The 16122-nt window shown below is 43.5% G+C and overlaps 1 protein-coding gene across 1 annotated transcript in view; it reads right to left on the reverse strand.

Moving 5' to 3' along the window:
• Positions 1 to 16122, reverse strand: part of LOC139411482 (cyclin-dependent kinase-like 5) — a 179715-nt gene that overhangs the window by 107214 nt on the left and 56379 nt on the right. Inside the window, exons 4-7 of the mRNA XM_071157959.1 lie at positions 4285 to 4330; positions 1701 to 1837; positions 1428 to 1548; positions 326 to 385 (exon numbers count right to left, since the gene is read on the reverse strand). Of these exons, the coding sequence (XP_071014060.1) occupies positions 326 to 385; positions 1428 to 1548; positions 1701 to 1837; positions 4285 to 4330 (364 nt within the window). The remainder of the gene's footprint in view (positions 1 to 325; positions 386 to 1427; positions 1549 to 1700; positions 1838 to 4284; positions 4331 to 16122) is intronic.

Below are 16122 nucleotides of genomic sequence, written 5' to 3' on the forward strand. Positions count from 1 at the left end.
GGAATGAGGAGAGCTGTGTGTCAACATGGAATGAGAAGAGTGAGTGAGTGAGTGAGTGAGTGAGTGAGTGAGTGAGTGAGTGAGTGAGTGAGTGAGTGACTCGGAGTGTCAGACAGACACTAACCTTCCAGAGAAGACAGGCTAACATAACTCCATATGAAGACTAGCTGTTTCTATGGGAACTTAAATCAACATGTTAATGGCTAAGGACTGAAGAAATGAAAAAGTTGATACAGGTTGAACAGCAGAGACTAAAGATTCTCTAACAGGTTGGTGCTGTTACTGACTGAATAAAGATGACAGACAGACAGGTTGCTCTGCTCACCGAAGTCACATAGCTTGAGGATGTCATCAGAACTGATTAGAAGGTTCTCTGGCTTTATATCTGAGGAGAGAGAGACAGAGACAGACAGGAAGGAGAGACAGACAGGAGGTAGAGACAGAGACAAAGGAGGGAGAGAGAGATAAGACAGAGACAGATATAGACAGGAGGGAGAGAGACAGGAGTGAGGGGATATGGGTTAGGGTTAGCTAACCCTAAGTCAGGTCATAGTGAGGGGATATGGGTTAGGGTTAGCTAACCCTAAGTCAGGTCATAGTGAGGGGATATGGGTTAGGGTTAGCTAACCCTAAGTCAGGTCATAGTGAGGGGATATAGGTTAGGGTTAGCTAACCCTAAGTCAGGTCATAGTGAGGGGATATGGGTTAGGGTTAGCTAACCCTAAGTCAGGTCATAATGAGGGAATATGGGTTAGGGTTAGCTAACCCTAAGTCAGGTCATAGTGAGGGGATATAGGTTAGGGTTAGCTAAGTCAAGTCATAGTGAGGGGATATGGGTTAGGGTTAGCTAACCCTAAGTCAGGTCATAATGAGGGAATATGGGTTAGGGTTAGCTAACCATAAGTCAGGTCATAGTGAGGGGATATGGGTTAGGATTAGCTAACCCTAAGTCAGGTCATAGTGAGGGGATATGGGTTAGGGTTAGCTAACCCTAAGTCAGGTCATAGTGAGGGGATATGGGTTAGGGTTAGCTAACCCTAAGTCAGGTCATAGTGAGGGGTGTGGGTTAGGCTTAGCTAACCCTAAGTCAGGTCATAATGAGGGAATATGGGTTAGGGTTAGCTAACCCTAAGTCAGGTCATAGTGAGGGGAAATGGTTTGCCTCCATAATATTGTCATCATGTTGTCTGAAAGATGGCAAGCCATCTGGAGTGTTGCTGTACTCCAAGTCACAAGCTCTCATCATCTGAGACACTGAACAGACTATTAAACTATCAAACCAGAAAAGATGTCATGGCAGGACGGAGGAATGCTGGGACTTCATATTACCTGAAGAGTGTGCACTAGGGCCTAATGGAAGGCTGAGGCTCTGGTATATTAAAGGTGTGTTAATTGGTTCTGGTTCCTAAAGCATCATGTCTCCTTACCCCGGTGGACAATGTCGTTCTTATGACACCAATGGATAGCTTTGATCAGCTGGTAGATGTAGTTCCTGACTTTATCAGACGGCACTCCGTTAGGAAGCTCCTCCAGCAGCTCCAGCATGTTCTAGAAGAGACCAACAGAAGGGATCAGTATCAATCTCCTGGACTATTTATTTGATCAACATCTAAACTATAATTTGAAGGCTTCAGAAGTCTTATTATTCTGAGATATAATCAATATTCACTGCAGGAGACTACAAGTGAAGCTAGTCTTACCTTCTCTACATACTCAAACACCAGGTAGAGTTTCCCCCTCCTGCGGAAGGCTTCCTTCAGCTCCACGATATTCTCCTGCTTCAAGGTTCGGAGCATCTTCAGCTCCCGGAGTGTGGTCTCCTTAACCTCCTCATTCTCTGGGGAAAGGAGAGACCGACAGGAAGAGAGGAGAGAACAGACAGGAAAAGAGGAGAAAGACAGTAAGAGAGGAGTGGAGACAGACAGGAAGAGAGGACAGACAGGATGAGAGGAGAGAACAGACGTGAAGAGAGGAGAGAACAGACAGACAAGAAGAGAGGAGTGGAGACAGACAGGAAGAGAGGAGAGATCAGACAGGAAGAGGAGTGGAGAAAGACAGTAAGAGAGGAGTGGAGACAGACAGGAAGAGAGGAGAGGAGACAGACAGGAAGAGAGGAGAGGAGACAGACAGGAAGAGAGGAGTGGAGACAGACAGGAAGAGGAGTGGAGAAAGACAGTAAGAGAGGAGTGGAGACAGACAGGAAGAGAGGAGTGGAGACAGACAGGAAGAGAGGAGAGAACAGACAGGAAGAGAGGAGTGGAGACAGACAGGAAGAGGAGTGGAGAAAGACAGTAAGAGAGGAGTGGAGACAGACAGGAAGAGAGGAGTGGAGACAGACAGGAAGAGAGGAGAGAACAGACAGGAAGAGGAGTGGAAAAAGACAGTAAGAGAGGAGTGGAGACAGACAGGAAGAGAGGAGAGAACAGACAGGAAGAGGAGTGGAGTCAGACAGGAAGAGGAGTGGAGTCAGACAGGAAGAGAGGAGTGGAGACAGACAGGAAGAGAGGAGTGGAGACAGACAGGAAGAGAGGAGTGGAGACAGACAGGAAGAGAGGAGTGGAAAAAGACAGTAAGAGAGGAGTGGAGACAGACAGGAAGAGAGGAGTGGAGACAGACAGGAAGAGAGGAGAGAACAGACAGGAAGAGGAGTGGAGTCAGACATGAAGAGAAGAGTGGAGACAGACAGGAAGAGAGGAGTGGAGACAGACAGGAAGAGAGGAGTGGCGACAGACAGGAAGAGAGGAGAGAACAGGCAGGAAGAGGAGTGGAGAAAGACAGTAAGAGAGGAGTGGAGAAAGACAGTAAGAGAGGAGTGGAGACAGACAGTAAGAGAGGAGTGGAGACAGACAGGAAGAGAGGAGTGGAGACAGACAGGAAGAGAGGAGTGGAGACAGACAGGAAGAGAGGAGTGGAGACAGACAGGAAGAGAGGAGTGGAGACAGACAGGAAGAGAGGACAGACAGGATGAGAGGAGACAAACAGGATAAGAGGAGAGGAAAGACAGGAATAGAGGACAGACAGGAAGAGAGGACATACAGGGAGGACAGACAGGAAGAGAGGACAGACAGGATGAAAGGAGAGAACAGACAGGATGAGAAGACAGACATGAGAACCATGAGAGGAGAGACAGACAGGGTGAGATAAGAGAGACAGACAAGAGGACCCACAAAGGGATAAAGAGTCAGGAGAGGAGAGAGACAGGATGAGAAGACAAACAGGAGAGAAGATACAGACAGAATGAGAAGACATACAGGAGAGAAGAGACAGACAGGAGAGAAGAGAGACAGGATGAGAAGACAGACAGGAGAACCCACAAAGGGATAGAGACAGTAAAGGAGACAGACAGGATGAGAAGATATGCAGGAGAGAAGAGAGACAGGATAAGAAGACAGACAGGAGAGAAGATACAGAGAGGATGAGAAGAGACAGACAGGAAAGAGATACAGAGAGGATGAGACGACAGACAGGAGAGAAGATACAGAGAGAATGAGAAGAGACAGACAGGAGAGAAGACACAGAGAGGATGAGAAGACAGACAGGAGAGAAGACACAGAGAGGATGAGAAGACAGGCAGGAGAGAAGATACAGAGAGGATGAGAACACAGACAGGAGAGAAGATACAGAGGATGAGAAGAGACAGACAGGAGAGAAGATACAGAGGATGAGAAGACAGACAGGAAAGAAGCCACAGAGAGGATGAGAAGACACAGAGGATGAGAAGACACAGAGAGGATGAGAAGATACAGAGAGGATGAGAAGACAGACAGGAGCGAAGATACAGAGAGGAGAGAAGATACAGAGAGGATGAGAAGACACAGAGAGGATGAGAAGACAGACAGGAGCGAAGATACAGAGAGGAGAGAAGACAGACAGGAGAGAAGATACAGAGAGGATGAGAAGAGACAGACAGGAGCAAAGATACAGAGAGGAGAGAAGATACAGAGAGGATGAGAAGACACAGAGAGGATGAGAAGACAGACAGGAGCGAAGATACAGAGAGGAGAGAAGATACAGAGAGGATGAGACGAGACAGACAGGATGAGAAGAGACAGACAGGAGAGAAGACACAGAGAGGATGAGAAGACAGACAAGAGAGAAGATACAGAGAGGATGAGAAGAGACAGACAGGAGCGAGAGAGACAGAAGAACCCATGAGACTAGATGCAAACAGGAGACAGACAGACACCCACCCATAACAGAAGACGGGTTTGGCTGGATCAAATCAGCATTCTTTATCACAGGACTTAATATGAATTATTTCCTGATTAAATACAGGCCTCTTACCTTCACTGTCCTTGAACTTCTTAATGGCCACAATCTCATTGGTCTCCTGCAGTGAAGAGAGAGAAAAGTATGATAAGGTGCCAGCCCTGCTGCTCAGAAGACTGTCTACACACGCTCACTAGAGCCTGTCCTGTCCGCACACGCTCACTAGAGCCTGTCCTGTCCGCACACGCTCACTAGAGCCTGTCCTGTCCGCACACGCTCACTAGAGCCCGTCTTGTCGGCACACGCTCCCTAGAGCCCGTCTTGTCCGCACACGCTCCTGGGTGCCGTGTAACCGCACAGGAATGAAGACCAAACAAACACTATACAAAACAAAGTGTTGAATCCCAAACAAAATAAATAACACAAGCACACAATGATCAACACACGGGACGAGACCCATAATCATCTGCGCAATCCACAAGGGCACGAAGGCAAAAACACGCAGCACAGGTACTCACACGAAGGGGACTTCCCCAAACTGTTGCCACAAAGTTGGAAGCACAGAATCGTCTAGAATGTCATTGTATGCTGTAGAGTTAAGATTTCCCTTCACTGGTACTAAGGGGCCTGAACCATTAAAAACAGCCCCAGACTATTATTCCTACTCCACCAAACTTTACAGTTGGCACTATGCATTGGGGCAGGTAGCGCTCTCCTGGCATCCGCCAAACCCAGATTTGTCCTTCGGACTGCCAGATGGTGAAGCGTGATTCATCACTCCAGAGAACGTGTTTCCACTGCTCCAGAGTCCAATGGTGGCGAGCTTTACGTCACTCCAGCCGACACTTGGCATTGCGCATGGTGATCTTAGGCTAATGTACAGATGCTCAGCCATGGAATTCCATTTCGTGAAGCTCCAGACGTATAGTTCTGATGCTGAGATTGCTTCCAGAGGCAGTTTGGAACTCGATAGTGAGTGTTGCAACCGAGGACGCGCTTCAGCACTCGGCAGTCTTGTTCTGTGAGCTTGTGTGGCCTTCCACTTCAGGACTGAGCCGTTGTTGCTCCTAGACATTTTAACTTCACAATAACAGCACTAAAAGTTAACCTAGACAGCTCTAGCAGGGCAGAAATGTGACAAACTGACTTTTTGGAAAGTTGGCATACTATGACGGATCCTCTTGGAAGTCACTGAGTAAGGCCATTCTACTGCCAATGTTTGTCTATGGAGATTACATGGCTGTGTGTTCGATTTTATAGCAACGGGTGTGGCTGAAATAGCCAAATCCACTAATTTGAAGGAGTGTCCACATACTTTTGTATATATAGTATATGTGACCCGTTTCAGGAAACTAGGTGCATGTCGCGAGTCACTACTTCACAGGAGAGTTGTTAGAACATAAACTTATTTTTATTCAAAATGAGAAATACCTTCTGGAACATGTGAACTTTCCTGTGCCTTAATAACAAACTTGTATGCCATCTGTAAATACAAATAAAGACAGACAGGGAGAGAGGACAGGTAGGAGAACCCACAAAGGGATAGAGAGACAAGAAAGGAGAGAGACGGGATGAGAAGACAGACAGGAGAGAAGAGAGAGAGGATGAGAAAACAGACAGGATGAGAAGACAAATAGGAGAACCATGAGAGGAGAGAGAGAGGAGAAGAGACAGACAGGATGAGAGGACAGACAGGAGAACCCATGAGAGGAGAGACACAGACATTGTTGTTAAATTATGAGCCTAGTTGGTTAGCCAAAGAAAAAGTCAGCAACCTTCCCACTAGCCATGATTGGCTAAGATAATGAGTGAGTTGGACATGCCGAGAGATGAGTTTGGATTGGTCTGCCATATAGCATGCTTTTGTGTATTTGAGCTGGTCAGTATGTGTAGGGTAATCCTGTCTAACGCAGCTTTTTTATGTATCATGTATTAAAACTGCATAAGTGTTGCTCTCCACTTTCTGGAGGACTGAGGAGATGGGGGAAACAACTGTCACCAGATTACATCTTCAAACTAAGGGCAACCATGGCATCCAACAGGAGACACGTCCAACCACGAATGATGTACAGGTAAGATAGTCTAGCTAGCTATATTTTCAGATATTACACGTTTCTAATTTTAACAGAAAGAGCTATTTGCTTGGCTAGTTAGAGCCTAATGTTAGCTAGCTAATATTGAACATGGTTGGTTAGCTACCTGCAGATTCACACAGATTCTTACAGTGAAATGCTGAATACAACAGGTGTAGTAGACCTCACAGTGAAATGCTGAATACAACAGGTGTAGTAGACCTCACAGTGAAATGCTGAATACAACAGGTGTAGTAGACCTTACAGTGAAATGCTGAATACAACAGCTGTAGACCTTACAGTGAAATGCTGAATACAACAGGTGTAGTAGACATTACAGTGAAATGCTGAATACACCAGGTGTAGTAGACCTCACAGTGAAATGCTGAATACAACAGGTGTAGTAGACCTTACAGTGAAATGCTGAATACAACAGGTGTAGTAGACCTCACAGTGAAATGCTGAATACAACAGGTGTAGTAGACCTTACAGTGAAATGCTTACTTACAGGCTCTAACCAATAGTGCAAAAAAAAGGTGTTAGGTGAACAATAGTTAGGTAAAGAAATAAAACAACTGTAAAAAGACAGGCTATATACAGTAGAGAGGCTATATACAGTAGAGAGGCTATATACAGTAGAGAGGCTATATACAGTAGAGAGGCTATATACAGTAGAGAGGCTATATACAGTAGAGAGGCTATATACAGTAGAGAGGCTAAAAAAGTAGAGAGGCTATATACAGTAGAGAGGCTATATACAGACACCGGTTAGTCAGGCTGATTGAGGTAGTATGTACAGTATATGTAGATATGGTTAAAGTGACTATACATATATTATGAACAGAGAATAGCAGTATTGTAAAAGAGGGGTTGGCGGGAGGTGGGTGGTGGGACACAATGCAGATAGCCCAGTTAGCCAATGTGCAGGAACGCTGGTTGGTCGGGCCAATTCAGGAAGTATGTACATGAATGTATAGTTAAAGTGACTGTGCATATATGATAAACAGAGAATAACAGCAGCGTAAAGAGGGGGTTAGGGGGGGAACACAATGCAAATAGTCCGGGTAAGCATTTGATTACCTTTTCAGGAGTCTTATGGCTTGAGGGTAAAAACTGTTTAGAAGCCTTTTCATCAATTTATCTCAGCCAATCATCAGTCATATATATCCTAATGGCATTGGAAATATGGAACTGACCCTGGATATATGCTGAATATAGCTGACTTACTTTCTCATGTTCTTCTTATTTCTAATGTGTTTTTGTTGTACATTTTTTATAGTTCTACTGATATCGGTTACTGCATTATAAGAAAGGCATTTCACTGCACATGACAATAAAAAAATGTCTGTCTCTGTCTGCATTCAACCCACTACTAGTGTTGCTACAGCCAATGAGACAGTCTGTCTGCATTCAACCCACTACTAGTGTTGCTACAGCCAATGAGACAGTCTGTCTGCATTCAACCCACTACTAGTGTTGCTACAGCCAATGAGACAGTCTGTCTGCATTCAACCCACTACTAGTGTTGCTACAGCCAATGAGACAGTCTGTCTGCATTCAACCCACTACTAGTGTTGCTACAGCCAATGAGACAGTCTGTCTGCATTCAACCCACTACTAGTGTTGCTACAGCCAATGAGACAGTCTGTCTGCATTCAACCCACTACTAGTGTTGCTACAGCCAATGAGACAGTCTGCCTGCATTCAACCCACTACTAGTGTTGCTACAGCCAATGAGACAGTCTGTCTGCATTCAACCCACTACTAGTGTTGCTACAGCCAATGAGACAGTCTGTCTGCATTCAACCCACTACTAGTGTTGCTACAGCCAATGAGACAGTCTGTCTGCATTCAACCCACTACTAGTGTTGCTACAGCCAATGAGACAGTCTGTCTGCATTCAACCCACTACTAGTGTTGCTACAGCCAATGAGACAGTCTGTCTGCATTCAACCCACTACTAGTGTAGCTACAGCCAATGAGACAGTCTGTCTGCATTCAACCCACTACTAGTGTTGCTACAGCCAATGAGACAGTCTGTCTGCATTCAACCCACTACTAGTGTTGCTACAGCCAATGAGACAGTCTGTCTGCATTCAACCCACTACTATTGTTGCTACAGCCAATGAGACAGTCTGTCTGCATTCAACCCCACTGCTACAGCCAATGAGACAGTCTGCATTCAACCCACTACTGTGTAGCTACAGCCAATGAGACAGTCTGTCTGCATTCAACCCACTACTAGTGTTGCTACAGCCAATGAGACAGTCTGCCTGCATTCAACCCACTACTAGTGTTGCTACAGCCAATGAGACAGTCTGTCTGCATTCAACCCACTACTATTGTTGCTACAGCCAATGAGACAGTCTGTCTGCATTCAACCCACTACTATTGTTGCTACAGCCAATGAGACAGTCTGTCTGCATTCAACCCACTACTAGTGTTGCTACAGCCAATGAGACAGTCTGTCTGCATTCAACCCACTACTAGTGTTGCTACAGCCAATGAGACAGTCTGTCTGCATTCAACCCACTACTAGTGTAGCTACAGCCAATGAGACAGTCTGTCTGCATTCAACCCACTACTAGTGTAGCTACAGCCAATGAGACAGTCTGTCTGTATTCAACCCACTACTAGTGTAGCTACAGCCAATGAGACAGTCTGTCTCTTTCCGCATTAGTCGAGACACTCTAGACCTAAACTGTTACAGACCTATATCCATCCTGACCTGCCTAGCTAAAGTCTTTGAAAGCCAAGTTAATAAACAGATCACTGACCATTTTGAATCCCAACGTACCTTCTCCGCTGTGCAATAAGGTTTCCGAGCTGGTCATGGGTGTACCTCAGCCACGCTCAAGGTCCTAATCGATATCATAACCACTAACGATAAAAGACAGTACTGTGCAGCCGTCTTCATCGACCTGGCCAAGGCTTTCGACTCTGTCAATCACCGTATTCTTAACGGCAGACTCAACAGTATTGGTTTCTCAAATAACTGCCTCACTTGGTTCACTAACTACTTCTCAGATAGAGTTCAGTGTGTCAAATCGGATGGGCCTGTTTTCCAGACCTATGGGGGTACCACAGGGTTAAATGTCTCTGGATACATCAACAATGTCGCTCTTGCTGCGGGTGATTCTCTGATCCACCTCTACGCAGACGACGCCATTCTGTATACATCTGGCCCTTCTTTAGACACTGTGTTAACAAACCTCCAAACGAGCTTCAATGCCATACAACTCTCCTTCTGTGGCCTCCAACTGCTCTTAAATGCTAGTAAAACGAAACGCATGCTTTTTCAACCCGCCCATCTATCATCACTACTCTGGACGATTCTGACTTAGTATATGTATACAACTACAAATAACTAGGTGTCTGGCTAGACTGTAAACTCTCCTTCCAGACTCGTATTAAACATCTCAAATACAAAATTAAATCTAGAAATCGGCTTCCTATTTCGCAACAAAGCCTCCTTCACTCACGTTGCCAAACATACCCTCGTAAAACTGACCATCCTACCGATCCTCGACTTCGGCGATGTCATTTACAAAATAGCCTTCAACACTCTAAATCAAATCAAATTTTATTTGTCACATACACATGGTTAGCAGATGTTAATGCGAGTGTAGCAAAATGCTTGTGCTTCTAATTCCGACAATGCAGTAATAACCAACAAGTAATCTAGCTAACAATTCCAAAACTACTACCTTATAGACACAAGTGTAAGGGGATAAAGAATATGTACATAAAGATATATGAATGAGTGATGGTACAGAGCGGCATAGGCAAGATACAGTAGATGGTATTGAGTGCAGTATATACATATGAGATGAGTATGTAAACAAAGTGGCATAGTTAAAGTGGCTAGTGATACATGTATTACATAAAGATGCAGTAGATGATATAGAGTACAGTATATACATATACATATGAGATGAATAATGTAAGGTATGTAAACATTATATTAGGTAGCATTGTTTAAAGTGGCTAGTGATATATTTGACATCATTTCCCATCAATTCCCATTATTAAAGTGGCTGGAGTTGAGTCAGTGTGTTGGCAGCAGCCACTCAATGTTAGTGGTGGCTGTTTAACAGACTGATGGCCTTGAGATATAAGCTGGTTTTCAGTCTCTCGGTCCCAGCTTTGATGCACCTGTACTGACCTCGCCTTCTGGATGATAGCGGGGTGAACAGGCAGTGGCTCGGGTGGTTGTTGTCCTTGATGATCTTTATGGCCTTCCTGTGACATCGGGTGGTGTAGGTGTCCTGGAGGGCAAGTAGTTTGCCCCTACTCAGCAAACTGGATGCAGTCTATCACAGTGCCATCCGTTTAGTTACCAAAGCCCCATATACCACCCACCACTGCGACCTGTATGCTCTAGTCGGCTGGCCCCCGCTACATATTCGTCGCCAGACCCACTGGCTCCAGGTCATCTATAAGTCTATGCTAGGTGAAGCTCCGCCTTATCTCAGCTCACTGGTCACCATAACAACACCCACCGTAGCACGCGCTCCAGCAGGTATATCTCACTGGTCACCCCAAAAGCCATTTGCTACTTTGGCCGCCTTTCTTTCCACTTCTCTGCTGCCAATGACTCGAAAGAATTGCAAAAATCTATGAAATTGGAGACTTATATCTCCCTCACTAACTCTAAGCATCAGCTAACCGATTGCTGCAGCTGTAAATAGCCGATCTGTAAATAGCCCATCCAACTCCTCATTCCCATATTGTTTTTATTAACTTTTTGCGCTTTTGCAACCCAGTATTTCTACTTGCTCACCATCATCTGCACATCTATCACTCCAGTGTTAATTTGCTAAATAGAAATTACTTCGCTACTATGGCCTATTTATTGCCTTACCTCCCTTATCTTACCTCATTTGCACACACTGTATATAGACTTTTTCTATTGTGTTATTGACTGTATGTTTGTTTATTCCATGTGTAACTTGGTTGTTGTTTGTGTCGCTTTGCTTTATCTTGGCCAGGTCACAGTTGTAAATGAGAACTCTCAACAAGCTTACCTGGTTAAATAAAGGTGATATATATATATATATATATATATAATTCAAACCATAATTCAACCCAGCTCAAAATAACACAAATCTACAAGAGGACCACAGAACTGTCCCATCTATAGTTCTCCAGCTCTCTCCCCCCAACTTCCTCACTCTACATCTCTCTCACCCTCTAACAGGACTATGTAGCCTGTGCTCCACAAGGTGGCCTATTTAACTCTACATCTGAAGTCCTTTCTCCTGTCCCACTTTCTGTTTATTGGGTGTTAAAATTAGAGGTTTTATAAATCGGTCAGGCCGATATTTTTGGCCAATATTAGCCTACCGTCCTAGTCATCATCTCATCTCTGCTCAGGCTGTAAAAGCTAGCAAGACATCGCTCTCTGTGCTCCCCAACCAGTCATCGTCTATAAGCTAATAGGTGCATTAGAGACCTCTGTAATGCCCAGAAAGCTCAGATTCAAACTCCCATTCACCAGCTCTGCGAGCGTTATAATTTCAAAATATGTTTTTTTACACACCAAATATGCCATTTTGCTGAGAAACGATGTTAATTTACTCACATTATGGCTGATATGTACTTCCAAAAAAGGTATTTTTTTTTTTTACAATCAACCGAAACAATGCCTTTTAGGCACCTCCAATTACTTCCAACCTGTGGTGTGGCAGTAATGAGTGGTACCCCAGCACATGAACGCAGCACTGGTACTCCCCGTATCCAGCCATGTTATTACCTGGTACTCCCCATATCCAGCCATGTTATTACCTGGTACTCCCCATATCCAGCCATGTTATTACCTGGTACTCCCCGTATCCAGCCATGTTATTACCTGGTACTCCCCATATCCAGCCATGTTATTACCTGGTACTCCCCATATCCAGCCATGTTATTACCTGGTACTCCCCATATCCAGCCATGTTATTACCTGGTACTCCCCATATCCAGCCATGTTATTACCTGGTACTCCCTGTATATAGCCATGTTATTACCTGGTACTCCCCGTATCCAGCCATGTTATTACCTGGTACTCCCCGTATCCAGCCATGTTATTACCTGGTACTCCCCGTATCCAGCCATGTTATTACCTGGTACTCCCTGTATATAGCCATTCTATTACCTGGTACTCCCTGTACATAGCCATGTTATTACCTGGTACTCCCTGTACATAGCCATGTTATTACCTGGTACTCCCCGTATATAGCCATGTTATTACCTGGTACTCCCCGTATATAGCCATGTTATTACCTGGTACTCCCCGTATATAGCCATGTTATTACCTGGTACTTCCTGTATATAACCATGTTATTACCTGGTACTCCCCGTATCCAGCCATGTTATTACCTGGTACTCCCCATATCCAGCCATGTTATTACCTGGTACTCCCCGTATCCAGCCATGTTATTACCTGGTACTCCCTGTATATAGCCATGTTATTACCTGGTACTCCCCATATCCAGCCATGTTATTACCTGGTACTCCCCGTATCCAGCCATGTTATTACCTGGTACTCCCTGTATATAGCCATGTTATTACCTGGTACTCCCTGTATATAGCCATGTTATTACCTGGTACTCCCCGTATCCAGCCATGTTATTACCTGGTACTCCCTGTATATAGCCATGTTATTACCTGGTACTCCCCGTATATAGCCATGTTATTACCTGGTACTCCCTGTATATAGCCATGTTATTACCTGGTACTACCCGTATATAGCCATGTTATTACCTGGTATTCCCCGTATATAGCCATGTTATTACCTGGTACTCCCCGTATATAGCCATGTTATTACCTGGTACTCCCCGTATATATCCATGTTATTACCTGGTACTCCCCGTATATAGCCATGTTATTACCTGGTACTCCCCGTATATAACCATGTTATTACCTGGTACTCCCCGTATATAGCCATGTTATTACCTGGTACTCCCTGTATATAGCCATGTTATTACCTGGTACTCCACGTATATAACCATGTTATTAACTGGTACTCCCCGTATTTGGCCATGTCATTTTCTACTTCCTGTATATAGCCATGTTATTACCTGGTACTCCCTGTATATAGCCATGTTATTTTCTACTTCCTGTATATAGTCATGTTATTTTCTACTTCCTGTATATAGTCATGTTATTTTCTACTTCCTGTATATAGCCATGTTATTTTCTACTTCCTGTATATAGCCATGTTATTTTCTACGTCCTGTATATAGCCATGTTATTTTCTACGTCCTGTATATAGCCATGTTATTTTCTACGGCCTGTATATAGCCATGTTATTTTCTACGTCATGTATATAGCCATGTTATTACCTGGTACTCCCTGTATATAGCCATGTTATTTTCTACTTCCTGTATATAGTCATGTTATTTTCTACTTCCTGTATATAGCCATGTTATTTTCTACGTCCTGTATATAGCCATGTTATTTTCAATTGGTATTTATATTTGTTATTCATCTTTAACTCTGCATTGTTGAAAGGACCCATAAGTAAGCATTTCATTGTCAACCTACACGTGTTGGCCTTGTGTTTCAGGTTATTGTCCTTCTGAAAGGTGAATTCATCTCCCAGTGTCTGTTGGAAAGCAGACTGAACAAGGAAAAACTCCCCAGTCCTTAACGATTACAAGCATACCCATAGGAGGAAGGCCCTAAAAATGGTCAAAGACTCCAGCCACCCTAGTCATAGACTGTTCTCTCTGCTACCACACGGCAAGCGGTACCGGAGCGCCAAGTCTCGGTCCAAGAGGCTTCTACAGCTTCTACCTCCAAGCCATAAGACTCCTGAACAGCTAATCAAATGGCTACCCAGACTATTTGCACTGCTGCTACTCTATTATATATACATAGTCACTTTAATAACTCTACCTACATGCACATAATTACCTCAATACCTGTGCCCACGCACATGACTCTGAACCAGTACCACTTGAAAATAGCCTTGCTATTGTTATTTACTGCTGCTATTTAATTATTTGTTACTCTTATCTCTTACTTGTTTTGGGATTTTCTTAAAACTGCATTGTTGGTTAAGGGCTTGTAAGTAAGCATTTCACTCTAAGGTCTAAACCTGTTGTACAATTAGATTTGAAATACAATTAAATACAATTAGATTTGATAACATGATGCAGCCACCACTGTGTTTGAAAATATGGAGAGAGTGGTACTCAGTAATGTGTTGTATTGGATTTGTCCCAAACATAACACTTTGTATTCAGGACAGAAAGTTAATTGCTTTGCCACATTTTTTGCAGTAATACTTTAGTGCCTTGTTGCAAACAGGATGCTTGTTTTGGAATATATTTATTATGTTCTGGTTTCCTTCTTTTCACTCTGTCAATTAGGTTAGTGTTGTGGAGTAACTACAATGTTGTTGATCTAGCCTCAGTTTTCTCCTATCACATGCATTAAACTCTGTAACTGTTTTAATATCACCATTGGTCTCATGGTGAAATCCCTGAGCGGTTTCCTTCCTCTCCGGCAACTGAGTTAGGAAGGACACCTGTATCTTTGTAGTGATTGGGTGTATTGATATACCATCCAAGGTGTAATGAATAACTTTACCATGCTCAAAGGGATATTCAATGTCTGCTTTTTTTATTTTTACCCATCTACCAATAGCTGCCCTTCTTTGCGAGGCACTGGAAAACCTCCCGGGTCTTTGTGGTTGAATCTGTGTTTGAAATTCACTGCTCGACTGAGGGACCTTAAAGATAATTGTATTTGTGGGGTACAGAGATGAGGTAGTCATTGAAAAAAATCCTGTTAAAAACTATTATTACACAGAGTTAGTCCATGCAACTTATGTGACTTGTTTCGGGCTCCCGAGTTGCGCAGCGGTCTCAAGCACTACATCTCAGTGCAAGAGGTGTCACTACAATCCCTGGTTCAAATCTGGGGCTGTATCAAATCCGGCCGTGATTGGGAGTCCCATAGGAAGGCGCAGAATTGGCCCAGTGTCATCCAGGTTTGGCCGGGGGTCGGCCGTCATTGTAAATAAAAATGTGTTCTTAAATGACTTGCCTAGTTAAATACAGGTTACATTTAAAAAATAATTTTAAAGAATAAAATAAAAAATAAAAAAGCTAAGTTTTACTTTTAAATATTGACTCAAGACACTTCAGCTTTAAAAAATGTATTAATTTGTAAAAATTTCTGAAGACATAATTCCACTTTGACATTATGGGGTATTGTGTGTAGGCCAGTGACAAAACAAAATCTGAATTTAATCCATTTTAAATTCAGGCTGTAACACAAAATGTGGAAAAAGTCAAGGGGTGTGAATACTTTCTGAAGGCGCTGTAATTAATGGACATTTCTGTAAGGGTTGATATAATTTTCATTGGGAAAATCAAGTCTGACATTTCAAAGTGGAAACTGCAAACTTCTAAATACCAAACATCTAAATACCATAAATACAGTACAAAATGTCCTGCAGGAAAGTTATCCTGTAGCAGGATGATCAAATTAAGGTCCAAAATCGGTATAGATTACAGAAAACATCTCTTACTGTACAGAAGGAAGTCACTGTTCTCTAGCTTCACATTTACAAATTACATTAGCTGAGATTACAGCAACTCAAATCACATTATTGACGAACCCGAACACAAATAATAGGATTACCAGATTATCCATGTGAAGCTAACGAGATATCATATAGGCCTAAAACTAGACAACCACAGTAGTAAACCTCAGGAGAGATAGCAGACCAACCTTGGGCGAAATTACGATAATATCTTCTATAGATGATGATTGACAGTCACTGTCGATGGTGATGACATCGTGATGTGACAGACGATGGTTTAGCCTATTTGAACTTGGCTGG

Source organism: Oncorhynchus clarkii, chromosome 1 (assembly GCF_045791955.1).
Source record: "Oncorhynchus clarkii lewisi isolate Uvic-CL-2024 chromosome 1, UVic_Ocla_1.0, whole genome shotgun sequence".
Classification (NCBI taxonomy): Eukaryota; Metazoa; Chordata; class Actinopteri; order Salmoniformes; family Salmonidae; genus Oncorhynchus; species Oncorhynchus clarkii.